General features: G+C 37.3%; 1 protein-coding gene across 5 annotated transcripts; it reads left to right on the forward strand.

Moving 5' to 3' along the window:
• Window positions 1-2383: 2383 nt before the first annotated feature.
• On the forward strand, window positions 2384-18148 carry LOC115918860. Of its 5 annotated transcripts, XM_030992668.1 has the most exons (12): window positions 2384-3130; window positions 3919-3958; window positions 8053-8486; window positions 9301-9411; window positions 10296-10476; window positions 11098-11256; window positions 12360-12508; window positions 14007-14097; window positions 15004-15348; window positions 15921-16077; window positions 17051-17169; window positions 17707-18148. In XM_030992668.1, exons 5-12 carry the CDS (start codon window positions 10414-10416, stop codon window positions 18022-18024), a joined length of 1401 nt encoding a protein of 466 aa, XP_030848528.1. In that variant the 5' UTR covers window positions 2384-3130; window positions 3919-3958; window positions 8053-8486; window positions 9301-9411; window positions 10296-10413; the 3' UTR covers window positions 18025-18148. The 5 variants fall into 5 exon arrangements, with proteins under 5 accessions (XP_030848528.1, XP_030848526.1, XP_030848530.1 ...); XM_030992666.1 differs by having other exon boundaries at window positions 2384-3958; XM_030992670.1 differs by having other exon boundaries at window positions 2384-3958; window positions 10296-10446.
• Window positions 18149-19807: the final 1659 nt, after the last annotated feature.

The following is a 19807-nucleotide window of genomic DNA, read 5'->3' on the forward strand; positions in this document are numbered from 1 at the left end:
TATATATCTATCAAAAGCTAATTAACCATACAATACAGCAATGCATACTATTTACTTTTTAAATGTCTGAAAGCTTTGAATCAAGAGCGTTGAAACCCGGAAATCTTCTAGCTAAAAACAGGGAATGTTTTAATCAAGTCTATTCCGTCATCAATAACTGAGAAAACGAAGTTCTTGAAATTTTCTGTACAGAGCAAATTGAAAAGGAGCTCACATGATACGTCACATTGTGGCCAATTTGAGTTTCTAATTTCTAATGCTTGTTTTTACTTTTTTGGGCCGGGGGGGGGGGGGGTACATGCCCCCTGTGCCCCTCACCCTGAATCCGTCTCTGAGAAATGAAGTGATTTTTTTTTTACATTTCTTTTTTTTTATTGGTTTTCGACTCTTCTTTCCACATTTTCACCATTTTCATCATTACGACTCTTTTCCATACATCCATCATAAATTACTCTTTGACTTCCTTTTCATACTTTCCTTTCATACGTTTCACCATTACGACTCTTTTCCATTCTGTCATCATTTAAGGAATAGTTGAGTTGTTGTTTCAGACCGCAAATTCCTTCAAAGGGCATGGTTATTGCTCTTATTCTTATTTATGACATTACTAGTGCTCTTTTAAGACCTAACATTGCTATGAAGGTCATTTGAGACCCCCAAATGTTTGAAATTTAGCCAAAACGTTCCTACTAATTCAGCTCCACTTTTGAAAAAAGGTGACCATTAAATAATTAATTAACTAATAATAACAATACACAGCCCAGCTGGTCGTGGGTTTTATAACCAATACCAACAAGTCAACACAAAGCCAACATCGGCATTGGCTGGAATAAAACGTATCAGGCGCTATCTGATCTCGTTTTTTCAATGGTTGGTTTAAATTATCGAATATTTGTGGGGGACCACAAATATAAGAAATTGTTTTATTTATGGATATTTCAGGCGTCTCTCAACCGAGTTTGATCAAAGATGATTTTGTCATCTAAATTGTATGTTCTTTCAAATTTGACACTCAGTTTCTCATTATCTCACGAATAATTATTTTGTGTAGCGCCCTCTGCAACAAAACTCAAATATCCCTTTAATGGCTCTTTGACTCCTTTTTATACTTTCCTTCCATACGTTTCACCATTATGACTTTCTTCCATTCTTTCATTATAAATGACTCTCTCTCACGTCTCTCTGACTTCTTTCCTCCATAAACAGTTATTTTCTCACTATTAACTTTACGTTTACTAAGAAATGTTGACTCGAAAGTTGTATGTTTTGATGTTTAATATAATAATATATACACTCCAAAATTACGGGAACGTTAAGTATTGATTTTATGACATAATCATAAATATGACACATAAATATACAAAGTATAATATCAAACATGTATTATAACAGTACAAAAGGTTCATCATGTAAAATAACAGTATTCATGAAATGAGATCAAGATAAAGAACCTTAATCAGAGTTCATTATTATTATTTTGAAAAACATTTTACCAGATTATTTCACATCAAATTGTGCAATTCATAGCCATAGTACGAGAAATTCAAAATACTTAAACACCAGTTTTGGAAACCCCCCCCCCCCCCAAAAAAAAAGGAAATGGAAGCTCTCATTACCAATCAGGTTTGACTAATACATGATGATACAAATTTTGCCGCGAAACCGCTTACTAATTAAAAGTTCATAGGAAACCATGCAGGCAATTTTTTTATGCAAGCCTTCAGATATGTTTTCTACAGAGTTTGATAGCAAGTTTTGAGAAAAATTGCAATTAATACACAAGTAGTCATTGGTTATTACATTATGCGAATGCATCGTAATTGAATGGCCTTTTTTATATTCATTATCAAAACAAAATAACATAAATGTATATATATATCTCAAACAATACAGATGGTTCAAAAAGCATTTCATCCTTTTGTCTATGTCTCATGCATATCTTCTTGTTTTCTGTGTCTCTGTCTGCAGGTCGTGGGTTTTCAGTACGGTATAATGTGTTGTGTACTTTGTAATTTAATCAGTACCTATGAAACCTGAGAGACGGATATCAATTTCCGTATTGATCAAATGCAATCAGAAACCCGGCTTCCAGATGCGGATTTTTTTAGGAGAACGCACATCCAGATCTGTGGAAGCATGAATGCCATCCGCAAACAAGAGTAAAAAAGATCAGATACCAGAACAGGCCAGCTACAACCTGCCGGCTACTGCTACCACCTCCCAAAGGGGTATCAGAAGGACTTCATCAAGTGACACAAAAACTTTCCAATGACCATATTGGTAGAGTTGCGAAGAGTGATTCACTGATCATGGAAAATGCAGAGAGACATTACATGAAATGTTGGCATGACACCGATCAACATGCTGATATCAGAACCAAAATGAGGGAGGCTGCCCGCCTGTTGATTGAATTACGCTCATTGACAAAGAGGTGTAATGCATCGATGGGTGAATTTATACACCCAGGAGAATTTAAGACCGTAATAGCAGGAGTTCAAAAGGTTGCAGGATTTGACGATACTAAAATGATCTACAAGACACCCTCACTAGCCCTTAAGCTAGGCCACACTCTGCAGAAGTTCGCAAAAATTCTTCAGGGAAGAGGTGGAGAGACAGGTGATGATCAGTTGTACAGGCATGCAAAGGCATTTGGAGAGAGAGTTCAACATGAGTGGAGTGTCTTTGTTTCATCAGGTGCTCTAAGAACTCTGTACACTCTAAAAACAGAAGTGCTAAAAAACGAGTGCTAAATACGAGTTAGCACCTGGGGGGTTATTTCTAGCACCTCAAGTGCCATTTACTTCTGGGAAATGATGATGTGCAAACAAATTGGTGCTGAAATTAAGTGCTGAATATCAAAGACGCTAGTTTTGCACTTGAAGTGCTGACCAGCAAAGGAGTTGGTCCAGTGGTGTTAGCTGGATGTACAAGGACGCACCTGTAGTGCGAGTTTAACCGGGATCGGTCGGAGCCAGCATGCAGCGCACGTGGCTTGTATGTACTGTCCTATACGTAGACCGACTGCATGTATGCGGTACCGGTACCGGCCCCGAGATCAAGACTTGTCTGTACATGTTTTTATTACACGTTCCTTTTGCATTCGCCTGCCCTTTATATAGCAGAAAACATGGTAAGTTAGACGTACGTTAATTGTAGAAATTTAGTTAATTTCATACTTGTGATTATAAAGCAACAAATGCAGATTTATAAACTAGAAAGTGGGAAGTAAATTGTGTGCAATTTAAGACCAGCCATACACAATTAACGCTATGTAACAGTAATACGCTGTCGCTTCGGGACAGTTGGGCTAGCGGACCGGCTATATATAAAACGTATAGCTAGCTGCAGCTAATGGGTCGCAACAATCGAAATAGCGGAACTTCACGAGCAGCCATGCCGTTAGCTACCCATGACTTGAACGTGTGCTAGGTGCGCGCCGTACCGGTTACATCCATAGCCGCGAAGCTGGTGCCGCGACGCTCTCAAAGACATCGATTAAACTCTCCAAAGAGGGCTTAAATGTTGATCAAAATATTTCAACAGACCATCGAGGGATAAAGACAAAGTGCAGTGAGTAATACAAACTAATTTAGTTGAGTTTAAAGACAAATAAAGCGTTGAAAAAAAAAGAAAAAAAAAATAGGTACGAAAAAAATTAAAAAGGAGTAGTCTACGAAAGCACAGTAGCGCCGTTCTAATTTATGCAAAACAACGTGGTCTTCACTCCAAAATGTTAACATTCATGTTTTGATTCAATTCTTGAATCTTGTCCGCTCCAATTAAATTTTGCGTATATAGTCAGTCTTTACTCACGGCCTTTTATAATCAATGTTATATTCTCTCTTGATTCATTCAACAAAGATTTGCACACTTTTTTGTTCAATGTGTCACTGCACTATGTTTGCTCCTTTATTTTAGATTCTTGACGTTGTACAAGAAACGAGCATTGGCAGCTAGAGTAAGTATCACAGAATTACATTCCAGAAGAAGTCCAAAAGATTACACGCACAAATACGAAGTCTATTAAAATAAATCTTAAACTAATTATCACCAAGTTACATAAACTAAACAGATGAAAATACAAGCACAAGCATGGGTTACATATGCTTCAAATGTAATATCAGGATACCAGGACCTGTATCAAATTTAGTCAGCCATTTGCACATGGCACATGCTTTATTTGACCTGAAAAATCTCCACCTAGTGTGTAGTCAAGGAGGATGCCCATCATCATTCAAAACATTTAATTCATTTAGAAAACATATTGTTAGGTCACATCCCTTTGATGAGGCTGACCATGAGGAAAATATACCCATTAAGTATGGCAATAGAGAAGACGATGAAGATTCTGATGTAGATGATGATGTGGAGTTTGGACGTAATGTGGAAAACAATGAGGATGACATGAATGATGACATTTCTAAGAGTGCAGCAAGATTTCTTGCTGGTCTTCTTTCAGAGACTAATATGACTTATGCTTCTATGCAAAGAATTGTTTCTAGTACCTCAGAATTAAATCAGGAAGTTGTAAACAATTTGAGGAGAAGAATTGTTGATGCTCTCGGTAGGGTAGGATTACAGAAAGGTTCTGAACAATACGAGACTATCATATCCGAGTTTGATAGAGAGACTCGTTTGTATGAGGGTCTCAGTTCTAGGTATAGTCAGGAAAAATTCATCCATGATCATCTAAACATTGTCCAGCCTCAGAGTATATTTCTTGGATTTCGTCATGATGTTCGCACAGATAAACAAACTGGGCAAACAAAAGAAGTGCTCGTGCGAGAAACTTTTCAGTATATTCCTGTTCTGTCAACCTTGGGTATGATTCATGGAAGTGAAGTTGCAAGTCACGAAATTGAAGTAGGACACTGCAGCAATGATGGAATATTGCGAGACTTTTGTGATGGTGATCACTACAGAAATCATCCTCTGTTCTCTAATGGGCAAGCAATTCAAATCTGCCTCTACTTTGATGAATTCGAGGTAGTGAATCCTCTTGGGTCTAAAAGGGGGATTCATAAGATTGCAGCATTTTACTACACCCTGAAAAATCTGCCTCCATGGATGAATTCATCGTTGGATAATGTTCATCTACTTGCTTTTTGTAATTGTATCGACCTAAAGAAATATGGCTTTGATGCAGTTTTGGCCCCCTTTGTGGATGAAGTTAAGAAGTTGGAGACAGAGGAAGGAGCACAAATTGTCCTGCCAGACAAATCTGTGAAAACAGTGCGAGGGACACTCGCTCAGGTTTGTGGGGATAATCTTGGCCTGAACGGATTGCTAGGATTTGTTGAAAGCTTTTCTGCCAACAGGCCTTGCAGGACCTGCTTAGGTCAGAGGGAAGAATTTCAGACAAGGTTTCTTGGAGAAGAATTTGAGCTGAGAAATAGAGAGAGTCATGGGGAACATGTTGAGGCTTCTCAGCAAAATGCAGCAGCTGTCTCTCAGACTGGTGTTAAGAGGAATTCCATTCTCAATTCACTTCAGTTTTATCATGTCGCTCAAAATGTTGTGCCAGACATCATGCATGATGTGCTAGAGGGTGTTGGTCCAATGGAGGTGAAATTGGTTTTACATCAATTTATATATGTGGACAATTTTTTCACTCTCGATACTTTGAATTCACACATATCCAGTCACTCCTATGGGTTTTGTGATCAGAAAAACAAACCATCTTGTATTCTTGAATCAACCTTGAAAAATAAAGACAACTCCTTGAAGCAGCATGCAAGCCAGATGTGGTGTCTCCTGCGTGTTTTGCCTCTCCTGATTGGTTCATTCATCCCACGCGGCAATTTGCATTGGAGCTTGATCTTATTGTTGAGGACCATTGTAGATGTTGTATTTTCAGATTCAGTCACAGAAGGGCTGATTATATATTTGAAACACCTCATCCATGAACATCACACTTTGTTTCGACAGGTGTTTCCCAATGTGAACCTTCTCCCCAAACACCATTTTATGGTGCATTATCCTATGGCTATGAAAAAAATGGGACCACTTATCAATCTATGGTCAATGAGATTTGAAGCAAAACATAGTTGTAATAAGAGGCTAGCAGGGGTAGTCGGTTGCTTCAAAGATTTCTGTTTGACTGCAGCAGCAAGACACCAGGTTAGCCATTGTAGTGCATGGTCTCAACAGGGTCAAGGAAATCCCACAGCTGAAGTTGAAGATGTTGTTGCATGTTCCGTTGCTGAGATAGCTTACTTTCCTGCTCTTGTTGATGAACTCCCTGGACTTCGATTTTAGTAGAAAATTTAAATGATTTTGAGAACCCACACAATTATTTTTACCAATTTGGTGGGACATGATAGAGTGGATGGAAGCAATAGTATCTTGATGAATTATTTCTGGCTCTTTGTTTATCAATATATTTTATGTACATCAGATACATCACTAATATCCTTTGGCAAGATATTTACCTGCACTTGCTACTCTCCACCCAGGTGTTAAATGGGTACCCGGTAGGATGCGACAGTCATTGTTGGTCAAACAGTTTTTGAGCAGGGAGTTTTCAAACAGGGAGTGGAGTATTGAATCCAATGACCGGGGCAAAGCGCTAATAGAGACATCATAGATGTATTAAGCGCTATATAAAAACGGAATTATTATTATTATTATAATGCAAATTGTACATTCTTATTTCACCCGTGAATCAAAGGCATATACGGCTTCGATCAGATTGTTTCATTCATAGTGAATACTTTTTTATTTCTTGCTTGTTCATATTTCCAGAGAATTTATTAAAGATTCCCTACTGGACGATTCTCAAGACGTCACCACACACGTCAAATTACCTGACCTTGAAAGTAAGTAATTGGACAGTAAATTAAGCTACATTATTATTACCAGGTATGTGAGAAATAATTTTTGAGTTCATTTTACATTACAAGTGAAAGCTGATTACTTATAATTTAAATTGAGAGCAGTATATCTTGTTCAAAGTGGATAGAGCGTTGAATTGACGGTCGCAATTAAAACAGAAAACTATTGTTATCTGTAATGCACATATTCCTCTACGAAATTTAAGACATTCTGTAATGGAGGTTATTCATATAAAAAATAGTTGAGGTATCCAAGATGCTTTGGTTAATTTATGCATTTCCAAGTGCAGCTTCCCATGCATACAATTTACATGTGACTGCTTTAGTTTAGTATAAAAATACCCCAGGCCCAAATGAAGAAGTGCTTGCTCAGTCTTTGTCAGCATTTTTGCTTTATGTTGTTGAATATATGGGAGGCTTGGGAGCCATTTCTCTTGCATTCTAAATATGACCATGTTTCTGATTATGTAACATTTACTCAGTGAAAATGATACTGTGGTACAGACATATTGTCCCACTGTCAATATTGTCAAATTAGTGCAAAGTTTTGTTTCACATTTTTCACTCATGTAATGAATTTTTACTTTTCTATGTAGGCAAGTCACCTCGGTGTGAGACAAAGACAATCACAGATTTGTGTTATGATAATGTTTCTTTGTGCTTTGCTTCTATAGAGCCAACAATCCATCTGATCATGCTGGACCCAGTGATATTCATCTTGATCCAGCTCATCAAATTACAGGTAAATTGATGCATTCTTGGCACAAAGAATAACACATTTAGGAACTACCTACAGGTGTAGTTCAGTAGTTGTGTTAGACATTGGCACTGAATTGCCCACCTTTGGTCAAATTTCCAACTCTGTCATTGTAAGAGAGACTGTCTTCTTAACAGGATATTTGTTGAAAGCTGAATACTTTGATGAACATCTCCATTGCTACATTGTGAATGAAACTGATGAAATGTTCTTTACACGTCCAGGTAGTTTGAAGAGTTTCCGTACCCTACATTTAAACAGGTATGGGGAAAAGATGGCCATTATTCCAAGGAATCACATCTTATGTAAGACCTGAATAAATGGTGCTCGTTGTCAAAACCTATACCTGGTACATCAATTGTTCTTGCAAAAAGGCAAATTAAATGTAATGTTCTCAACTTCTCACCATCTTATTTTTTGAATGGAATTTCTTTTTATTCATTTCATTCTCATTTCCTACAGGATTATCAATGCCAGGAGATCAGAGCAATTTATATGTTATACAAATTGAGGGTGCTGTAAATTTTCTATTGCTGATTATCGAGGCATATAAAGAAAATGTAATAACAAAAGAAGAATTAGTGAATTTCTTAGTTCAGTTTTTATACCAGCATTGAACCCAAATAATGGATCTCAAAAGAATGTATGTTACGTACAATGGGGACCAAAACAGTGATAGGAAAAAGCTAGTAAAGTTGGACACGACTGATTTCGATAGCATGACATTCAAAATCAAACAAACATTCGCCCTTCCAATGGACGAAAAGTATGCATTCCACGGCCGTGTAGAAGCCAGTGGACCACTCGTTGAACTGGATGAACATGACAGCGAAATCCTGGATGAGTTAATCGAGGTCTCCTTCAACAGATGCGGAGGTTCCTCTCGGGGTGTACCTGTAAGTACCGAAATACTTGCTTTTTTCCAAATAATAACTGAAGTGTAAATATCTGCAATGAATATTGGCAGAATACCATAGAATGAAGGAATTTGTCTGCGATGGACTGTAATTACTGTATGCACAAATCATGTTAATTAAAATACATGTTTTTAAGATTAATAATACTACAGTATTGACTCTATAGAGATTATGCAGTGGATACATTGGCAGTTTTCTTCCCAACTTCTACTTTTTCTTTACTTTTCTGGTACATCTCTCCACCCTCCACTTGTCCTTCTATGTACCAAGCTCTTTAAATAAATTAGGCATTTTCTAAAATCCCCTCTTTTGTATAATTCATGTTGTTCATATTACTGTTTTATTGCTATGAACACCAGCAAAATGATGCAGAAATTAAAGAAAATCAAATCACACAAAGATCTCTTTAAAGGTAGTAGCCCACATAAGCAAAACATCGTTTTTTATTTTCAAAAGAAATAAGGTCATTCCAATTTAAAAGGACAGATCATGATGTAAAACTATCATGTCATCAAATTCAAACAAATACTGCAAAGTTAGAGGGGAAAATTAATGTTTTTTTCTCTAAAAGCATTGGGATGACCCCTTTTAGAAAACGAAGAAAATAAAAGAAAATTAAGCATTTTTGTTTCTCACCCCTAACGGAAATGAACTTGGAATTACCTATCTGCAGAAGGACATTTATGCAGATTGGTGGCCCTGTGCAAATGTGTGCTACTACCTTGAACACCAGAATTGAATAGAGCTTAGCAAGTCTGTATTTCAAGTCACAATTTTACATAACGAATTGCAGATTGTACCAGAGAGTGATTCTGACATAGAGATGTGTTCCAACATATTTCTGCAAGGATGTTCATCAGATGTCTCATCTGGGGTGTCCTTTTCATCTCCTGTCCAGTTGAAGGTACTCAGGAGTACTTGCAGTGTGATTTCATTTTGAAAGAAACTGCCCATAAACCATTCTTTTATTGTTCATTTCTCAGTAGATGAAATCCTTGTGCATAACAATGTTAGTGAGAATAGGAGAGATTCTAAAGAGATATTGAAATCACAATGTCGGCATAGTACAAACAATAAGTAAAAAGCATATTAAATGGGACTGTAATAAAAATGAATTGTATTTGCTGAGCAGCAAACACAAAATTGTTGTAATATTTTTACTTCATATTCTGCAAATATTCAGCACACTTAAAAGTGAAATATTTTTATGTAACATTGTATACATAAGATGCTTTCAGGTGTGAAACAAACAGATGGGAACTGCCCCAAAAGATTTGTTATCCATTATTGGTCAATATGCCAGATTCCGTGGTGTTGTTTCAAGCAGGATGTCAATGAGTAACACATAACCTAAACGTTTCTTCTCATTTGCTTTTGTTTTTCTTTCTTTTTTTTGGCAGTGGCTAACACATAGGCCTACACATAGATTGTTACGTGTGGAAAAACAATTTATTTAGATTTTTTTATGTAAGAACAATACATGTGCTCAAAATAATCAATTTGATAATTATTGACTTTTCACCATCTAATTTCATTTCACTTATTTAAACATTTGTTTTGAAATAAAGGTATCAAATTAAGAAGTGCAAACAAGTATTACAAATTATGAACTTCAAAAGAAGTGTGTGTAAATCCTATAATCATCCAGCTCTCTGAGATTAACAAAACATTTATTTTTAATGCAGGTGTCTAGATTGGCAGCAGGGACAATCTTTCTTTTTTTCTTAAATATACAGGAATATTTGTTTGTTTTCTATCCTAATGGATGTTTTATGGTGTAAATTGCAGTTCGTGGCTGACACCGATTCTGATCTGTCTGGGGATTCTCCCTTGTTGATTCCTCCATCGCCGCCACCTTGCAGCATGCTGCTAGCTATCAGACTGTTCTTCAGATGCCTCGCCTCAGATGTCCTCATCCCATCACAAGACATCATTCATGGTGAACCCATCTCCTCTCTCCTCAATTAAGGTCAGGATTCAGTTTCAAGGCAATAAATACCGTTTACATGAAAAAGTTGAGTTTTCAAAGATGTTATTAAATAGAAATTTAAGTTCCATTGAAAAGTCTCAAATTGCACTTCCTGTTTATTATCGTTGTTTTATTTCAAATGAAAACATTGACTTCAAGTCATTGCATAATCCAATGAACATCAAACTGTTAATGAGCACATTCAGGAGGAGGGTGACAATCCACCTCCCATTCCTTTTAAGAAAAGATATTTTTTGAAATTTCGCTGTTAGTGCTTTCAATGGCAAGAGTTGTATAGTGATTTGAGCGAATGTGCAGAATTACTGGTGACTGGTGTGCATTGAGACACCCGGGTCTATTGCTATTTGATCTTATTTCAGTGCAGATATTACACAGGGTGTACTCACTTTTGTTGCCACTTTTTATTAAGTTATCCATATTTTGTAATATAAGTTAAGAATATTTGTTTGTCTCAATTCATGTCCTTCAATGGCCATTTTACAATCTCTGTGAAACTTCTGTGAAACTCATAAAAAAAAACAATGTAAACAGTTACATTCAAATTATGAAATGTTCATGTTGGATGTATTCACTTTTGTTGGATACTGCTTCATGCTGCAGATTGTGCCAGAGAGTAATTCAGCTATGCCAGGGACATCACTGTCAAGTTCCAGCGTGCTGCTGCCGAGTTGCTCCTCAGATGTCCCGCTTCAGATGTCCTCATCCCATCACAGGACATCATCCATGGTGAACCCATCTTCTCTCCCCTCCGATAAGAAGGTCAGGATTCAGTTTCACTCAGTCAAACTAAATTATTATCTTTGCATGAATTATCTGAAACTAATAGGGTTTGATATTGCAACTTTTGTTTTATAAAACTTTTGCATTATTCCAAATGTTTGTGGTACAACAGTGAAAAAAATACCAGTACCACCAATTGCTATGCAAAAATAAGTCCAGGCTGATGTTATTCTTAACCATCAAGTTCCCAGCTCTTCCCTGAATGTGCATATCACTGATTACCCCGCTAAATAAAGTGTTAAAATGGGGTATACACAAATCAGTCTGTTGTCGAAGCAGTTGGTCTTGCCATTGCAAATTCTGCGGATCGAACTACTGCCCCAGATTGCAAGCAATGCTCATTAAATTTAGCACACACGCATCAATTAGTCTTGGAGTGAACATGTGCAAGCCCATATTTCTTGAATACGTTGGAAACTGAATTGGGGGCCATCTACAAAGTACGTACGCAATTTGTGGTCCGAAATTGACCCCCTTCCCCCCCCCCCCTGTACGCACTTTTTATACACGTGGTTCAATGGAGGGTACGCATAAGATTTTACCCCCCCCCTCCCCCCTGTGCGTACGTACTCTGTAGATGGCCCCTTGCCATGGTCACATCACATTATAGGCAGGCATATTAATCAAACTTGATATGAAAGTTATAGAGAAGGTAGGCAGAGTATACAATAGGGGTGGCATATAATCGTTGATTGGTTTGTTGCCATGACAACCCAATATTAAGTATTTTAGTTAAAGTAAATGGGAGGCTGTATGATTACTTATTCTGTTTTCATGCCACACCCCCCCCCCCCCCCCTCTATAGGGTGCAGAAAGTATTATGTTTTTGGTTGATACTGTGAGAGCCAAATAACACCTTTACTCATGGCGGTATTTACTATTTAGAGAGGTGGAGACATCCCAGTCAACTCTTAGGAGTCAAATGAGTTTGGGGCAGGGCAATTCCTCATTCGGTTTTCAGGGGATCCCATAAATGAGGCAAAAACAGAATCTGGACCATTGCTGAATTTTACTCTTTGTACAGTACTGAATGTAGAAACACGTAATCATTATTTTCTATGTTTCTTCCTTTAAATTTTCAGCTAGATTTTGACATGAAGAAAATATTAGAGGGTCACAACAGAGGTGCATCCATACTTGAGGAGTATGATAGGCTCAGGCTCATCTCCCCCACAACTAGGAAGCAGGTCATCAGCATCATGGCAGCAGAGTTAGTGGCAGTATGTGGATAGTGAGTAAATTATTATGCCTTTTGATTTGCATGATAGGTTAACTTTTGTACTTCTGTTTTGTACACATATTTGTATCTTAAAGGTAATAGCACACACTGGCGTAGCGTGTTACGTAATACTCATTCAAGTGGGGGGATGTAATCCGATGGATGAATAGCTCATCCCCCCCCCCCCCACTTGAATGAGTATCAATGTCATGTCTACACCCGTGATAGCACACATTAGCAAGGGGCTACCAAACTGCATAAATGTTCTTCTGCCGACAGGTTTAGGCCTAAAAAAAATGCTTGTAATTTTAGACCCCAGTACATTCCCCATTTAGCGCTGAGAAGCAAAAATTTAACGGCAAATTTATTTTATTTTCCTCATTTTCTCAAGGCCTCATCTGAGGCTTTAACCCTATTTTAACTTGGGGGGGGGGGGGGGGGGGGTCAAATTGACCCCGCCCCCCGTCTAATAATATCTAACTAATTTTAGCCAAATTATGCTAAGAAGAATATGTTTGATAAATTTTGTGCAAAAAAACAACGAAAACAATTGGTAAAAAAACAAAGAAATACATAAGAAATTACAAAAACAATAAAATACATAAAAAAAATTAAAAAAAACATTTTTTGAAATATTTTTGTGTACAATCATTTTGGATTACAAAGGGACTTTACATGCAAAAAATAAGAACTCTAGAAGCTTTATTTTGGGATTTGTAGCTAAAAATGATTTGTTTTTGCATAAATTAGCTGATATTGACGCATAAATTAGCATATTGAATTAATGTGGACAAATTTGCAGAAAAAATAACTATGCAGTCATGAAGATTACATTCCACTCTATTAGCGTGCAAATTATCGCGAGATCCATGGCCGAGATCTGAAAGGGGGTCAAATTGACCCTCCCCTCCCCCCCCCCCCCAGTAATTACGTGGTCTGAAGTAGCCCAGTTAAAATAGGGTTAAGAGAAAAGCAAATTATTTCTCACTAGACTTTGCAATATTGCTGTGATTTTGATAACGTGATAGTTTTACATCATGATCTGTGATTTCAAATTGAAATGAGCTTATTTCTTTTCAAAATCCAAAACGGTATTTTGCAAATGTGGGCTACTTACTACCTTTAATCTTTAAATTGGATGGTGATCGATGCACTAAATCATGCAATATGGACCCTTTGCAAAGAGCTTAAGCTTGACTGAATCATACATAAGCAGATCCTCAGTACTAAATACTGTTAAGACATCTTTGATAAACTTGATCTAAGGAAATAGAGAAATAATTTTTCTGTTGGCTATTGTGCACTGCAAAAAAAAGCTGGTTCTATCTGTTTAACATTGGCCAATAAATGGTTGTTACATTGTAACTAATTTTGCACGCGTGTAAAGATCTTGCACACACATCCATGAAAAGAGACAACAGACCCTACATCTGTAAATTCTGTTTCTTTAAGACCATGCATGTACTCCCGAAGTTGCCTGCTTTTCAACATCTTGTCATGTTTCTTGCAGCTACCCCACTATGCAGCAGAAGCATGCAGTAGCCAAAGCTATTATCTCCTTCTTCCCGGAACTGAAAGATCCCACTGGAGAGACTGGATATGTAAGTATTTACAATATAATTATGTAATACCCTGTTTAAATCTAGCCCAAATGCGGCACAACCTCAAGTAGAGGACATACCGTCTATAACCTTGTCCACTTTATATTCACACACTAGCGGCACAATTTTTTTTTCCTGAACACGGGGTAAGATATGTGCTACCCTGTCTAGCGTTAGTCCGTGGTAACCTCGGGATGACATTCTGTGTTTACCTTTGCCCCCCCCCCCCCCTTGATGTTAAATTGTTGGGGCATACAAAGCGTATGCCAGTGCATGATTTGTTGCACAAATACACTGATTTTTGTTAACAATTAAGTTTAATAGAGACCTTAAGCATTTCATATTGTATCTCACAATAAATAACAGCACAAAATATATCATATGAACAAAATATATATGCTTGCTTAGCACATTTTTTTTTTATAGTTTATTTTATACTTATATTGCGGGATGCAAAAGTAATGATTTACATACACAATGAGGCTCACAGCTGTATACTAATAATAAGTTTGTATGTGCTCTACATGTATATCAAGTTATTGAATTGCGAAGAAAGACAATGAAGCAGGTAAAGGCGTTTTTGAAATGCATGCTTATGTGGTGAGTGACAGGTTGCCACAGATACATATCTCATGATAATACCAGGTGTACATTGCAATTCAAACTGTATCTTGCATCTTACCTTGTGATTTTATAGCATTAAAGAATGGTTGTCACCCATCTTTCTGAGTCAACCTTTAATGATCATATGTCATAGTTGTGGGGACAACCTTCATACAAATGAGACCAAATTTTATATGGCAAATAGTTATAAATGTGAAAGAAGTATCTAGAAGTGTTTTGGACCACAGTAATACTTATCCCAGATAAAAGCTCTAATGGGTATTTATCTCTTACATTCAACAGGAACATATCTACTGCTCTAAAGGTGGACAGTCGGGCTATTTGTTCGACAAGCTAAAAAACATCCGGAGAAATCTGCCTGACAGTGCCAGAATGAAAAGTGGCAAGGGCAAGGGCAAGGGCAAGGTCAGCACATCAAAAGGTACTACCAAAAGGCTAGAGGCTGTCCTCACGTCTGAAGAGATGAAGGAGGCAGAAGCGCTGTGTAGGAACAGCACAGATAAGAATACAGTTCGAGCAGCAATGGCCAAATGCTCCACAAGTAGACATGCATGGATCCAGGATCAGAAACCTTTCATGAAGGACATATTGCAGAGGTACCCGCGGTACAGAGACATGCCAGACCTTGTAAGTATTAATTTGACTTATATACATGTATCATAAACTCAGATGACTTTGAAGGATGGGCTGGTTAAAAAAAATTAATGTAAGATTTTGTTTTGTATGTTTTTTGTGTGAATATGTTTGTATTACAAAAACAAAAGAAAATCATGATCATGATATCATGTTATCAATTTCACAGCAATACTGCAAAGTTTGAGTGGAATATTAGCAGTTTTTCTCTTAAAGCGTTGGGATGCCGCCTTTAGAAAACAAAGAAAATAAAATAAAATTTCACTTTCTCTTTCCGTTTCTTAATCCATAACGGGAATGTACCTTCATCTGAAATTTTACAAATGTTCTTCAGAGGCCCTAATATATCTTCAGAAGTACATTTATGCAGATAGGTAGCCCTTTGCAAATGTTTACTACTGCCTTTAAAAACTTTTGTTCGACCTTACCAGGGAGTTGAATGTACACTAGTGCCTGCAGTCTCCCAGTCGTGGGGCAGACCCTTACCAAATCTGTCATAACAATGGTATTTACCTAAACAGATTTAAGTTTAGTCCTCTACCATTATTAAAATTTTCTTCTTGCAGGTGCAGCAGGATTTCCAGGAGATTTACCCTGATGCCAGTGATTCCCTCCTCAAGAAATGGGATGGCCATGCCATGGCTCTTTTGGCCTATGCATCAACATGTAGGGAAGGCAAGGAGATCAATGATGAATACCATGCACTACTCAAGACCAGACAAGGTATTATATGAACTTTCATTGTAAGAACACACTGGAATATAACTTAGCCAATGAGGGTGTCCGCCTAAAACCATGCCTCCACAGGCCACGTGTACAGTACAGCAACAAATCTAAACAAAAAAGAGGCGACGCAGTCGTTGGCTATGAGGTGAATTATTTCTAGACACACTGCATTCCAAATAGTCACTTTCCCCTCATTTATATTCTTAACAGACAGCCTAGGCGGAAGCCGCACAATCCGACAGGTGCACAAAACTTACCACAAATAACTGGTACTGTCTAAAGTTCCATTCTGTTACATGTAATTGATTATCCAATTAGCCAGCTTTGTCAATGTGTATTCTTAACACCATCTTAGGCACCTGCTGTAAAGGGAGCAAGTCTTGGAGAAGGGCGTAGTAGGGATGCCTTTCACATACGCATTATGTAATGCTTTAATTAAATAGAGATTCTGAAGAACTGGTTCATATATTTATGCATCAAGGTTGGAGAGAGTATTTGCCTAACAAAGCAACACATGGAGTCAAATTTAGTTTTCATTTAAGGGCTGAATTAACATGATGTATAAAGGGAGGATAAGGGAAAGGACTAAAGATGTTTGTATACTGTGCACAGGTATTGTTTCCCCTGGATAACAATTCCCAACTGAAGGAGTAGTCTTGCACAACATGTATGACAGTCTGACCAGGAAAACCAGTCACCTGCTGGGATGTTTTTACCTTCCACTGATGGATGGAGATGGTGTGCTGTCCTGGCATGGGTTGGGTGGATCCTATTAAGGGACACCCACTACCTCTTTGGAAGCTTAAAGTGTGATGTACTAATATTAAGTAACACTTATGTTTCTGGAACTGGTAAGAGGGATAAGCATATATTGATCTTAACTGTCACACAACAAACTACTCTAATTTATATTTTATATATTTAATTTTTTTGTTAGTAATGTAGACTTTCCTCCTACTTTTTTCAACAGAACACACGCAGCTATTTGGTTTCCTGGTACTCATGAAGTTCCTCCCTTCATACAATACAAAGGGCAAAGGGCGTGTCTCACAAGCAGATATGGAACATTGCATTGTGCACTTCCATGACGTAAGTGTTGTGCTGCTAGTATTTCAAGTGTTTTAAATACAAGAAAATGACATGCTGGTAAATATACATTTGCACCAGTCAATGGCTTAATTTACAGGGGTGACACATCACTTTGGTAAGATTTATATTCGTCTGCACAGTATAGATACGATTTGATATAAGTACAGCTTCAGTTGATACAATGGGATCTTTGTTTAAGTAGGGGAGGGAAGTTGAGAATTGGGCCAACAGAAGTGAAAATACATGAATTAAGAAAGTAAATGAGACAGTGATGGAAGCATGCACAAACACACACACACACACACAAATGTTCTCCAAGTGTATGAGACATTTAAATCAATATGGGACAGACATGCGCACTCTGAAGATGTGCAGTGTCAAGCAGGAGCTCTATTAAAAAATTTTTAAAAAAGGCTCACATACATTCACGTATGACCAGTACAATTGAATGGCATTGTCTAAATACATTTTTGTTTTCTATTCCTTCTTGTCTTACTGAGCGATATTGTTATTTATTTTTGTGTGTGTGTGCTACAGGTCCACAGGCCTGTGACTGAATGCTTGAAGGACACGGCCACGAGACGGCCCTCCTTGCTAGTGAAGGGCACAAAGAACAACGTTGAAGAGATCTTCCTTCAGATAGAAGAGTATGCATGCCCTCTCCACACACCAAACATCGTCAACGCATTTGACATCCTCTTCAAGAGTTACTATGTGTACAACCTTGCTTACCCCGTCCCAGCTTCTATCTTCTATCTGTATCTCCAGACTCAAATCTTCGGATTGCACCATGATGGCAAACTGCCACCTGCCATCAGAGAAATAGCATCAGCAGTGAATGCTGCAAAGAAATGACATTTTACATCTGAAACCATCTGAAAACGTCTGATTTGCAAAGTTTTTCAGGCAGTTTTTTTTTTTTTAAGGACCTCCTTCGTTTTCCTTGCAGCAGCAGGGTGCTAAACAAGGTTCACATATTTTCCTTGTTTCTTGCATTTCAATTAAGAGTATCTCTTAAATACAAAAATTAAACAAAAAAATCCCTATGACACATGTCAAAATGATGTTAAATGTCATTCCAAACTGATAAAAATGACTCTAGAATGTAAGATTTTGAGCAAGAAATTAATGGATTATGCCTGTCACCTTTCTCCACTTTCAGTTGCTAAACCAAACTGCAAAGAGCGATGGGCGCAGCCATTACTTACAGTTATGTTTAATTCTGTGACATCATATCCAACCAAATAACAGACTTCTTTTGTAAAAAGTCACTGATCTGTACAAAGGTGATCAGTGAGTTGTTTAGTAATGACATCACAGATATGAACAGGAATGTAAGTAATGGCTGCACCCATTGCTCTCTGCAGTGTTTGGTTTTATAGCAACTTGAAGTGGAGAAAGTGGCAGGCATATAACCGATTACTTTCATGTCCAAATCTTACATTCTAGAATCATTTTTATCTGCTTGGACTGGCGTTTAATTAGCATCAATTTGACATGGACTTCTTTGGGAAAACTCATGGAAAAACTTCCTTTAAAGCACAAAGATAGTTTTGGTAAATCTAAAAAACTTTCAAAAACATTCTTCGCAGAAATTCTAGTATTTGATCATGATTAAGAAGGCAAGTTATCGAGTAATAAGGGTTTGCTACTTTGCCTTAAATTTTTTATTTTTTTTTTAAATAATTTACTTGAATTATCTTTTTTGTTATGTCGGAGGACCTCTGAACAAATCTATGCATGTTATCAGCTTTACTTTACAAGGGGTAGTTAAAATAAATCGTAACTATAATTTCGGTTCAATGTGTGAAAGTTGTTCAGAAATACTTTGGAAGGTGTTTTATCAAATATAGAAGAAGTTTTATTTTTATAAATTTTATTTACCAAAACTATCTTTGCTTTAATATAGGCCTATTTTTTGGCACTGAAACTCTCCAAGTAGTTATCTGAATAAATGTTCAAACCCACTTTTCAGACATTATAGTAGTGCATATTAGGTTGATATGTGGTAAGAGAAGTAATCGTGTTGTGAACATGTTTATTTAATGTTAATGTTATGATGTACCTTTCCATTTTTTATAGTTCTGTGTACATAAAACTTGCACTGCTGATAAAATCAGCTCTGAAATTATTAATAATTTTCTTTCATTCCCTCTCTTTTCAATGTTTTAACCCTAATCCCACTGGGTTATTTTGGTCACTTGAGTCCATTGGGGGGGGGGGGGGGGGCATCCGACGCCCCGATGGTCTAGACGCACGACGAAAAGACCGACAGGGGGGGGGGGTGTCAGATGCCCCCCCCCCCAATGGGATTAGGGTTAATCATAACAATAGTACCTTAATAATGTGTAAGGCATATGTCCATGCTTCTTTATGCATGCACACTTTTCAAATTCAAATATTTGATTACATAATATAAATCTGTAGTGCCTATTGACATAGCTTTGTATTTAGAGGAGTAATGTTTTGAACATGTACAGTTTAATGCCGACAAAATCAGTTTTGGCATTTGTGATTGTCATTTTATGTCTCCACTCAGAAGGGTGGATGAGGCATCACTTCTTTTTGGTTGTCTATTTATCTGCATATCTATCTATATCATATGTCAAAAATGATTTGATTGAAATTGATGGGAATG

Source organism: Strongylocentrotus purpuratus, unplaced genomic scaffold (genome assembly GCF_000002235.5).
Source record: "Strongylocentrotus purpuratus isolate Spur 01 unplaced genomic scaffold, Spur_5.0 spur5_scaffold_20, whole genome shotgun sequence".
In the NCBI taxonomy this organism is placed as follows: Eukaryota; Metazoa; Echinodermata; class Echinoidea; order Camarodonta; family Strongylocentrotidae; genus Strongylocentrotus; species Strongylocentrotus purpuratus.